Source organism: Solenopsis invicta, chromosome 9 (assembly GCF_016802725.1).
Source record: "Solenopsis invicta isolate M01_SB chromosome 9, UNIL_Sinv_3.0, whole genome shotgun sequence".
Lineage (NCBI taxonomy): Eukaryota > Metazoa > Arthropoda > Insecta > Hymenoptera > Formicidae > Solenopsis > Solenopsis invicta.
Genome location: NC_052672.1, coordinates 6,925,356 through 6,937,994, shown reverse-complemented (window position 1 = coordinate 6,937,994; position 12,639 = coordinate 6,925,356). Strand labels below are relative to the sequence as shown.

The 12,639-nt window shown below is 29.2% G+C and overlaps 1 protein-coding gene across 3 annotated transcripts in view; it reads left to right on the top strand.

The window, feature by feature from the left end:
* LOC113005481 (probable G-protein coupled receptor Mth-like 3) overlaps positions 1-11,872 on the top strand; it is a 39,153-nt gene extending 27,281 nt beyond the window's left edge. For all 3 annotated transcript variants that reach the window (XM_039453707.1, XM_039453705.1, XM_039453708.1), the window contains 7 exons: positions 723-1,020; positions 1,387-1,615; positions 2,291-2,505; positions 2,579-2,657; positions 3,395-3,576; positions 7,463-7,643; positions 11,158-11,872. In XM_039453707.1, coding sequence (XP_039309641.1) covers positions 723-1,020; positions 1,387-1,615; positions 2,291-2,505; positions 2,579-2,657; positions 3,395-3,576; positions 7,463-7,643; positions 11,158-11,389 — 1,416 coding nt within the window. In that variant the 3' untranslated portion in view covers positions 11,390-11,872. The remainder of the gene's footprint in view (positions 1-722; positions 1,021-1,386; positions 1,616-2,290; positions 2,506-2,578; positions 2,658-3,394; positions 3,577-7,462; positions 7,644-11,157) is intronic.
* Positions 11,873-12,639: the final 767 nt, after the last annotated feature.

Genomic DNA, 12,639 nt, shown 5'->3' with positions numbered 1-12,639 from the left:
GGGAGAAGATCATGTAATCAAAAGCTAATTACATGTTTAGTGGTGCCAATGTATATTATGTACATTTTTTACTCTTCCTGAGATAGGAGTTCTTAAAAAATGCTAACATTAGTAATAAAGATTGGATTCTTAATTTATTAATTCTGTGATATTATTTATTCTAATTCAACCTAAGATCTGTGTTTGAAAGTAACGACACTGTTCAAAAGACTCAGATATATTCCTCAAAATCGAAAAATATATTTTCAACCACAATTCCTGCTGAGACTAGTTAAAACCGTACACAAGCCTATCTTGTCTTTAAATGTGTTATATACAAAACATGATTTAGTTTCAATTGTAAATTAAATGTATATATTGCCAGTTAGAAAACAGCATCATATTATCTCGCGTGAGTAGTAGAGTGTAATCTTACAAATGTTTCTGGCATCTTTCAAATAGCAGAAATTTTGATGATGATGGTTTTAAAAATGCCAATTGTTACTTAAAGTTGTCACGTAATGAAGGTATCAATTTAGCACCAAATGCGAACTAAGTTGCCATAATCATAATTCTGATAGCAGTAAATGTTATGATTGCATGCAATATACCAGTAGTAAAATAGACATATTGCTATGTAGGATAATTTATAAAAGCTTTTACATCTTCTGAAATAGAAACCTTCTAGATATGTCGATAAGTATTAAAACAACATTATGTAAATGATTCAAATACCTTAACAGGTGATGATACCAGTGTTGAAAAATAATGTCAAAGAGGAACCAGTTACTGAGGATAACGCTTGTCTCGAGATGACGCCGGAGTTTGCAGTTAAACGAAACTTGGTAGTCCGTATGTGTAGGGATCCGCAATTCTGCGACACGAACGCTTGTATCAGAAAGTGCTGTCCAGAAGATACATATGCTTATGAAGATGGTTGCATTAGTTTTCTTCGTTCTACCAATGAAGTGGGAGAATTTTACAATGCTTTTGTGAACGCCGTAGATCAAACGAATTCGTTCACTTTCGACACGAACAAAAGTATTACTAATCAGAGTTACCAAACTAAATAATTTCCTCAAATTTTTATTATATTACGGGAGAATTTCTGGGAAAATGCAAATAGTACAGATACTTACATTTTCTTCTTACAAAAATTATTTTGTGTTCTGTCTAATAGTTTCACTTGATAATAACAAAATCTAAATTTAGAATAAAATCCCCCAATATTGTAACCCTACATCTAATGGTATTTAAACACTTCTATTACTTTCTAATAAAAATTTATATTTTTATCATTATTACATTGTTTATCTGTCATTACTAATTGATAATAGATGACAATTGTCAACGTTAATTCTATCCACAGAGAGAAACGGAATTAATTTACTTCTATTTATTTTTTAGGCCACGGGGTTTTGATTCAGAAGCCACAATGTGACTTAATACACGGTTACGATTCAAATGTTTGGGAGAAACGTGTGTTACTGACGTCAAATGGACATGTTTTTATCAATAATTATGATACAAACGACAAGCACTGCTTCGAAGTCTATCATAACTATTCCGACTACAACTCTTCTCGTTTTGAATTGTTTGTCTGTCCCAAATACCTGACGACTGAGACTTATAAAAAGTATATTATTTCTATTACAGTCTCCAACTATATTATAATCTTCAACTATAAAATGTATTATGCGATAACTATATATATATATATATATATATATATATATATATATATACATATATATATAAATATATAAAACTCGTTATTCGTATATATTTCCAGCTACTATTCTATTACTATTTTCACTCATTTTTATATTTGTAAACATGCATGACCGAATAGAAAGATTGTATTAATATGAGATTTGCCAATACCTTGTTATATCGTAAATTTGTTCCGGAAAAGTGAATTTGTATTGATTTCCTAGTAATTAATTAAAATTCAATGCATTAAATTAGCATTTTATTAACAATGCTAGTGTATGCATTCAGACTCTTATCTCTTCTATTGCAAAGTTTTTTAAGTTTGATTAAATTCGACAGATTATTAGTTTGTTTCAATTGTACGATATCAAATAATCAAAACCTGTAGTAACATGTCGAGCAGCACATAATTAAAAAATATTCGAGTATATTTAAAAGCTGCAAATATTTTAGTTATATATATACGCGGAATAAGAAGCATTATTAATGTATGGAAAATTGATGAAAATAATGTCAGATCAATTTTCAAGCATTAGATGAACGTATCACATTTGTATATCCTACGAATTATGAAACCTAAAATGCATTTTTTGTTTAGCGCTGAGTGGTGGTTCGCCATATTGGTCGTCAAATGTATATTTCTGTTGATGACGTTGCTAGTATACGCGTACTTACCAAATCTGCAAAATATTCATGGAAAAACGGTTATATGTTATGTGAGCAGTATCTTGCTAACTACCATCACCGCATTCATCACCAATTGGTACACCAATGTTGGATATAAGCCACAAAAAACATCGTGCAAAGTTTTAGGTTTGTATACAAACGTCTTAGGAAATATTCGTATACGAATAACGTTAAAAAAACGTGAAAAATATTTTTCTAGCTTACATCGGGATTTTTTCTTTTCATGCGGTATTTTTCTGGCTTAATGTCTTGTGCTTCGACATATGGCGAACATTCGGGTAAGTCATACACTACAAAACGCGTAATATCAGTACAAAATTACCTGTTCAAAAAAAAAGTTAAAAAAAGGCGCCTAGTGTGTGGGTGTATCCCATAAATCTTTATTCTATTTACGAAACCCAAGTGGTGCTATCTTTGTATCTTCATTCAAAAAATTTCCTGTCCTGACCCATGTGGTACTCTCTTTAATTTCTATACAAAACCTAAGTGATTCTATTTCTTAATTCTCATTGAAAAATCTTCCTATTTCTAACCCAAGTGGTATTTACTTAAAAATAAATATCTTAAATGTATTTCAACATAAATGTATTTTTTCCAAAAAATGTATGAAATCTTTCCTGATCTTCCTCGTTTGCAATTTAATCTTTATAATAGTGTCACTTTTATACAAATTGACCACATATTTGTATCGCACGCAACATTTCATCAAGTCTCGATCGAAACATTTCTTATTCTTATACACATAATCCGATAAAAAGATGGCTATATAAAGACACATATGCATTTTGAATCAGTATCAATGATGGAGATTTCAGACTTCAATCTAAATTGTCGACAAATTGATGGCAAATTGTTGTATCATAAAGGCATCAACTTGTCAAGAAATGCGAATTCGATTGCTACAAATCTAATAATAACGCATGCTGTGATTAAAAGCAACATTTCAGCATTTACATAGACACAATGCTGACTTAATAGGATCTAATAAGTTAATGTTAATTTATCTTCTCCACAGATCTGTACGTGAGAATATGAATATAAAGGACCGCAAAAATACGAAACGGTTGCTGTTGTACTGTTTATATGGATGGGGCATCCCTTTACTGTTTTCAATCTTTATTATCGTTGCCGATAACACGGATTTCCTGCCAGAATATCTGGCACCCGATATTGGCAATATCGGATGTACGTTATCATGTGAGTTATTAATCGATAATAATTTTCCGAAAGACGATATAACGTAAGTTATAGCGATTTCGGCTGGGGCACATTTCAGGTGTCGGTGCAACTTTGGTGTTTGGCTAGTTAAATAATTCAGTCCCTTAATGGTGCCGCGTGTTCGTCTGGACTCAATATACCTCATAAGTGCATATTGGGTGTACACAAAGTGGACCCGAGAAAATAGTCGGAGCCAGTTTGTGTGCCACCGGTAAGGTGCTACACCGATGCGCCCCAGCCGAAATCGCTTTTAGATAATACTAATAACAGAGTTCTTGGAAATATTACCGACTTCTTGTAACGAAAGCTGACTCGTCTGCGCAGTGTTGAATATTTCTTCGAAACTCCTTGATACAATAATTTACGCGGCAAATAGATAGATATAGTAATTAGATAAAGTTGAGAATTAATACCAGATGAATTACAGTCAGAAAATTTATGTAGTATTCAAACTTTATCATATCGCGAGAAGAAAACAAACGTAAAATTTTCTGTCCATCATCGTACCACAATCCAGTAATTAAAAACCATTTCGAGTAACTGTATTGCCTGTCCTATATCATTGCTCCTCAATATAAAATATAATTATAAATGTATTCAACTATAAGAGATATTAATTAATATGTTTTATATACAGCAAATAATTTTAAATAGAAACGTGATAATTACATTTATTATATTTAACAATATATCCTAGAATATTTTTGAAAATTATTTTTAATAGAAGTTGAAAATATTAAACGTTATAGTTTTCAACTATAAATATTTCAAATATTTCAGCCGTTTATTTTGAAAGTGGCCTAACTCCGTTTGTCAATTTTTTCCGGTTGCCATGGTTACATGTACAACTTCATGTTATTTATCAGTAAAGCATTTCAGGTTGCTCATATTTCGAGCAAATACGATAATTCTTGACACATAAGTTTTCAGAGTTAGTTCAATAATTGAACCGTGTAGTTTGAAAGTGGCCTAACTCCGTTTATACTTAAATCAAGATATATTATTGATAATGATTTTGTATCAACAAAATTATTAGAAGACGCAATTTTTAAAAGGGTAAAGAATTCTGATGGAGAATAAACTGGTTAAAAATATGTTGGATGCGTTTTGTTAGAAATAAACCGTATAAAATTTTCTATAAGACATCAATGAATGAGAATGAAAATTTTAAAGTCCTGAATTTATTACCACGTCAGGCTAGGCCAAGAAAGTTCGAAAATATTGTATTGACACCACTGTATAAAAATATCAGACAAATTACAACAGCAAAATTCAAGGACATAATTGACCTATTACGATATATACCACCGGAACATCATGATTTCTTCAAATCCCTTTCACACACACAAAATGTAGATGAATAGTAAATTGTTTTGCAATAAATTTATGCTTTTTATGTTTTGTACGTTATGTAGTTAAAAAATGTTTTGAATCGCATAAATTAAGTTTCCGAAGTATTTTAAAGATATGTAAAATAAATTAAGTGTGGTTTTTTTCAATTTGAAGCATCTTAAATTATGTTGAGTGGACTTGGGCACCTTCAAATTTTATAATGAATCTGGATGTTAATTTTGAAAGTGGCCTAACTCCATTCTTGATAAGAAAACGCATATTATTCACTTAATAATTGCCACTATTTTAATAGGAATTATAAATTTAACACCCTTAGATACACTTAAGCAGTATGACTTATTAGTATCCTATACGTATATTTTTAAATTCATTGAAACGTAAACCCTTAAATATCTCGATTTGAAGATAAATGGAGTTAGGCCACTTTCAAAATAAACGGCTCTTGTTCCATTTCTGTAATTAAATTTTTCAGACGACATATAAAATTAAATATAAAAAACAAGGGTATAATATGGCTACAGTGTACGTTATGGCATCTGTAATGATATCTCTAAAGTTTTTAGACGCAAGAAAACTCTAATTCAAGAATATTCTAAACGATGGAAAATTAAATTGAATTGGGTCATCCTCAGTGCTATTTAAATTTATAGAATTTTCGTTAAAATACATACATAATTTTTTGTCTCTATTTTAATCTCAATTTTAATTTTTTTATAATTTTAATGTCAATCTTATCATATTGTTTTAACGTTTGACGATAAATTTTAACACATAGTTTTTTATTTATTTATTTTTTTTAATTTTGCTGGATAAAATTTCAAAAAATAATAATTAAATTTTAAATAATATTTATTTTAATTTGCTAGATAAAATTTTAAACGATAATTACAAATAATAATTTCAAGACATAAAACTAGTTAAGAATGAACAGTTTTATCTTATTTTAATCTATTGAAGTACTGCGGTTTATAATGTTCGTTCATTCTGTTACTAATACAACCAAAGACATCGCCATCGTGCAATAAACAAGAACAGTTAAATATAAATTAATTAACCACGAATTTATATAAACATTTTTATACAAATCTAAATAAGAACGCCTTCACGGTCATAGCTGGATCTTGGTGCTTCCGTATTTAATCGTGTGATTTTATATACTTTCTCAGATTCAACACAAACACGCGCCGTTACTTTTGGTCGTAACGCAGCTGTAATCGAACAAGAGTCAGTAATAATATCAGATTTATAGGGGTGTGCGGGTACCCGAGATTTCGGGTTCAGGTCGGGTCGGGAATTTTTTTCGAGATTGGGTCGGAACCCGAAAGTTACGGGTACTCGAAATTAAGTCGGGTTCCAAAACTTACGGATACTCGAAATTAAGTCGGGACCCGAAATCGAGTCAAGTCCCGAAATCGGGCTAGGATCCTAAATCGAAACGGAATCACAAAATTTTATAAATTTTGTGTACTTGGATCTAAAGTCGGATCAAATAGCAGTCATCGATCTAGATATTTATAATACACTAATGTGAGAAAAAAATTACTAAATTTACGAAAGACATTTCGTTTATGTTGAATTACTAAATTTGAATAGTGCCAATGAAATATTTACTTGAAGTATATAAGTGTTTACCCAATAAAAAATGATAATTAAATAAGTGGTCACTCCTTGTACTAAATAAACATTTACGTTCGGAAAAAAATTTATTGGGGCAATATTCAAACAAATAATTATTAAAATTGAGTAATTTTTTTCTCACATCAGTGTATAAGGTATTTAGATCTATGACCGCTTCTTGACCCGATTTTAGATCCGAGTACTCAAAATTTACAAAATTTTGGGATTTCGTCTCGATTTTGAGTTTCGACAGGATTTCGGGTCTCGGCTCGATTTCGGATAGCGCAAGTTTCGGATACCCGTACACCCCTACACATTTATTATTAAATTAAAATTAATTTAATAATACACGTTGCTCACTAGCATCAAATATTAACCCTCTCCTCCCTACGTACGGGTGTCTTAGCCAACTCGACTACTGAGGCTGAGATGATATTATGTATCATCAACATATTTAATTAATTTGACTGAGCGATTGAAAAAAACAAGTCATATAGAAACCATTTCTCGCGATAAGAATTTTCAGCAAAGAACGACAACAAAATTTAAACTTATGTGAACATGGTACCCTTTATAATTATGAATTTTTTTGTAAGGTTTAATTTAGATTTAACAGAGAAAGAAAATGTTGATAAAAAATCACATTTCTTGCAATATCTCAAAATTGTGTGGCTGTTTTGAAATGAAACTTGGCACAAAATTTTCTTTTATATGAGTAGATATTTTTCTCCGTATAACAATTCATTGGGCACGGTACTCAAAATTCCCATCTTTGTCCTGCTAGACCTCCTTCTCCAGAAGCACAATATTTTTGTTTTCATGTTATAATTTTCTATGTATAACGTAATAATTTTAAAATAGATTAATTAAATTTTATTATGATTTTAATCAAAAGATAAAGGGAGTTGGAATAACTACAGCGATTTAATTTTCGCTTATGGACCGGAGACGATTGTGACAATATCCAACGTGGTGTTTTTCATTCTCACAGCAAAATATTACAATACAGTAAAAGCGGATATAAAAAATATAAATACCGATCCCAGAAGCAAACAATTTGATTCCATTAAGAACAGGTGAGTGCTTTTGAATCTTAAAACATCGATTTTTTTTTCATTTTTGGAAGTAAATATAAACTAAAAAACAAAGTTTAAAAAATTTGTAGTTCAAGTAAATTTTAAACGCGTATTTTAGCACCTATTGTGTTGATTTTATCATTTTCATCCTATATTTAAATTCTGCAACCTACGCAAAAATGCAAGAATCGTTTCTACTTAAAACTAAAACACAAGAAAAATGACAATAAAATAGTGTATGTTCCAAAAATTAGTTTATACTATTGATTTTTATTATTATATAAATAATCAGTTAGATAACTATACTGTGTAAAAATAACAATTAGTTAGCCCTAGCTACATACTAAATATCATTTCGCACTTAATAAAATCATTTCTTTGGTTTTATTAATTGCAAAATAATATTCACTAGGTAACCAGATATAAATAATGATTACTTTTACAAAGCATAATTATCTAACTGATTATTCATCATAGCAATCCAAACGTAAACTAAACTTCTAATTTCTAAACTTCAGTTTTTTTAACAAGAGTTCTTCATTCAGAGAAAGTTAATCACGATAGTTATTTATGTATGCCAATCAACATTAACTTTCAATGTTATAATTTTACACTCAACTATATAACTATAACAATACGATACAACATTTTATATCACATATACTTGTTGAGAGTGAAATAATTTTATATTCTTGTTCTCGTTACTTAAATGTGATGATACATCATATTAGGATCGTATTAAGTCACATTAAGATATTATTTATATATTAGTACATATTAGCTAAAAATTAGCTAAAAATTGACACTCATTTTACACGACCCCATTTCCATTAATATAGATCAACTCTGATTTTAGTTTAATTTACTCTTTACCTCTTTCCAATCCTTAAAACTCAAGAAAAATAAAGAGTTTAATTTAAACTGAGATTAGAGTTAATCTGTGTTGATGGAAATAGGCTTAAGACATTCGATGGACGGGATGCTGAAAAATCCAAGTACAAATTTTGGTCGAAGTAATATTTTTCGCAATAAATTTCTACGTTTTTTGGAATGAGAGAGAAGGGATAGTAAAAATGTTTGTAAATATTAAAATTATTAAATTAATTAATGATTTAATTTTAAAGATATTCCTTTTTGGGTTCTGCTTAATAAGATGTTTTTAATCTGGCGAGTATACGACGTGTTTTAAAAATCTTGCAAATGTTTGTAAATTAATCTAAAAAATTATTGACCATAAAGATCTGCTTTTAGCTGGTATAGCTATTATCATCATTTATGTTGATACATTAATATTGTTAAATGTAAAATTATAACATTAACATACATAAAATAAATTAAGGCCTAAGATGAGCAAGTTATATGATACTTAAATTATTTTCACTTTTACATCATTTTTTAAGAATTGCAGAAATAATGAATATAAATGATGAATATAATTGACCATATCTTTAAAAGAGATCCAGGAATCTTCTGTTTTAAATTATAATTTCGAGTAAATTTACAATAACTTCACGATTCGATAAATAATTACAGCATTTTAATGAAAATCATATCACTATGACAAATGTCATCATCAAAAAGAGATGGACATGGCATCGTGACAAATTTAATAGGAAAACATTAATAATTAATTAACAAAGAGTATATAGTAATAAGGAGAGTTATTTTGAGGATATTCTTTATAATTATGAATTTTTTTTGTTAAGGTTGATTTAAGTTTAGCGGAGAAAAAAGGTATTAAAAAAAAATAACATTTCTTGCGATATCTCGAAATTGTGGGGGTCTTTTGAAACGAAACTTGGCGAACAATTTTCTCCTATCTGTGTGAATATTTTGCTCTATATAACGATTGATTACACGCGGGACACAAAATCACTCTTCTTATTACACTATACCTTTCCTAAGCATGATACCACATCGGTTAAGTTAATCCCATAATTGTATTGTAATAATAATAGGATAAGGTTGCTAAAATTGCACCACTTTTAACATAAAGGCTTATAACTCAGAAATTTAGAGGAATATTTTTAATTTTCTTACGTCATAATAAAGTACAGCAGTTCTCTTTTCATACTTATTTTTTGCAGAATTTTATGTATTGTCATAAATTCTTAAATAAAAATTTTTAAGAAGCCTTTAAATAGTGCTATTTAGGCAATCTCTTAAATCGCGCCACACGTTAATATTACTTTATAGGTTAAAGCGACACTTTTTCTACTAGATTCATTATTCTCGAACAAAAATACGTTAAATAAGCATAATTTTATTAATATTGGAGATAAATACCGTAAAGATAAATGTAATTTCCATACATGTCATCATTTCGATAACTTTTCATTTATATTGCAACAACATTGCTACATTACGGCAATATTGTTACAATGTACGTTCTGCATGATTATTATATTTAAGTTTATATGTATAACCACGATCAAAGCAATAGTATGATTTAGAAAACTAACGGAAAGTAATGCGGCGTATACAAGGTTCATATTCGCTGCCTTAATTTCCATTGTATTGACAATTTCACGGTCTTGAGTCTTATATTAGGAAATTAAGACATGGTGTGATTTAGGAAACTAAAGTATTTTCTAAAACTTTAATTATTTGATTTACAAATAAGAACATAAAGTTATTTGAACTTTGTTAATCTAATTTTAATAATATTGTGATTATTGCAAATTATAAAAATTCAGATTATTTATTATATCTCTTTTGCATTTAAGCTATGAAATGTGTTGAAAAATAGCAGCCAATTTACGATTTTGCTATACATATTAACATCAAAATTTCTATTATTCTTAACATATTGAGATGAATGAAGAATAATGATAATGTCATGTAGTTCCCAAATAATCCCACAAAGAATGTACAAGTACTATGATTGAATTTGTAGGTACAATTTAGTAGAATGCGGTATCGGCAACCTTACTCTATACTGTACAGCCTATAGCTTCAGGAAATGAACAAGGCATTAGTACAATAAAATAACGGATTAAAAATCTGTAACGACATGAAGTGATATGACAAATTAGCTGCGATTGATAAAGATTCGGTGAATCGAAAACTGTTCAGTTCTTGTAAAGTAAATAAAATAAGAATAAAAGTGATATTTAATTTATAAATTGCTCGTCTTAGGCGCTGATTTTCTTTACTATGACTTTGCATAAACAAGCATAAATATTATTAATATTATATTTATTGTAATATTAATATTTTGTTACTGTCAATCGATGTTTACTCCGTACATACAAATAAATAACTATTGCTATTAATTTCTAATAAATGAGGAACGCTTTATACACAATTATTTTGGTATTATAGCAAATGTCTAAAGGAATCTTAAATACATTGTAATAATAGAACAATATTTATCTAATTTTATAACTGTTTTATCTGTACTTATGAGTGATATCTTAACGTATCGTTTTGTTATTATTTCCAATTTTATTTTATAGATGGATTGTGTTCATATTATTTTTTAATCAATTGTATTTATATTATTTTTCAATAGATTTATCATGTTCGTCAAACTGTTCACCGTTATGGGAATGCAATGGATATTCGAGACAGTAAACTACTTCCTCGACAAATCTTTAGGTTTCGATAATCACGTGAAGGTGTTTTTTTACCTCATTTTAGTCTTAGATTGGCTTGAAGGTTTATTGATTTTCATTATTTTTGTTATGAAAAAAAATGTGTATCAAGCTATTCGCAAACGATTGCAAGATATAAAAAAAAATTAATCTACAACGTAATGTCATTGTTTACTTATATAGTCAGGAAAAACGCGATCAACTACGCTATATTTTTGTTTCATTTACGCGACTTATGTTTTAAAAAGAGTCGATAATTAAGCCATATTGAGAATTTAAGAGATCACAAAGAGAGTAACGATATAAAAGAGAGAGTAACAATTCAAATAGGAAAACAGACCATTCCAGGGATTTGGTTAATCCGGAAAAGATGATCCTAACTAGCAATACAATGAATTGAATAAGGAAAGGAAACAAACAGAAAGATTGCAACAAAAGTTCGAAAAGATCATTGCCTGAAAGCGACATCCTGCTCTAGTGAAATTTGGTTTATACCAAAATGAGTGGACAAAAGATGACGTTGAAGAAATCACCAATATATCGAAAGTAAAGCAATCTGTCGGTTTGTTTTCTGTTCCTAAATTTGGTGATGGAACCAATGTATTAAAATAAAATTGGTGAAAAGAAAGGGTACTATGGTTACTGTGGACATTATGGTTACCCCCGTTATCCCCGTCATTAGGTGACAAAATCAAATAATTTATGGAATTATATAATTAGTAGCCCGCCGTTTTTAATAGCGCTAATATATCAATACACAATAATATATATCATGAATATTATTGCAAAAAGTGGACATATACATTACATTAATACAATATTGCTATAATATTACAAATTATCAAAAATGTTGAACAATATTTTCGGAATATTATTTTAATATGTATTATTTTAACTTTTAATAACATTTATGTGATGTTCGAGAAATATTTTAGAGCCTACAGGGGTTAAAATACTAGTAAGCATCTAGTGTTTTACTAGATGCCCATTGTCTACGATTGTCTTTAAGATTACTAAGATTTACTCATATTAATTATTTTTGTTTTAAAAAAAGTATGTATCAAGCGATTCGCAAATGGTAGTAATCACATGATATCAAAGAGAACCTGCTACGTGATTGTTCACTTATACGGTCTAGAAAAGAGCGATTATCAGTACTTTTTGTTTAATTTACGCGACATATTCTTTAAAAAGAAGTCGATTGTTCGATACACGCATTGTCGCGATCGCTTCGTTGACATCACCAAGGATGCGCAAAAGGGAGAAAAGAAAATCGCATGTTTAAAAATCGTGTGTTTTTAAAACGCGACAGAAAACAAACGGAACAGAAAACAAACGGTATACTTCAAGTACCATTTAAATTTTTCAAGATGGTGGAAACTTGTCACGCTCTCTTATTG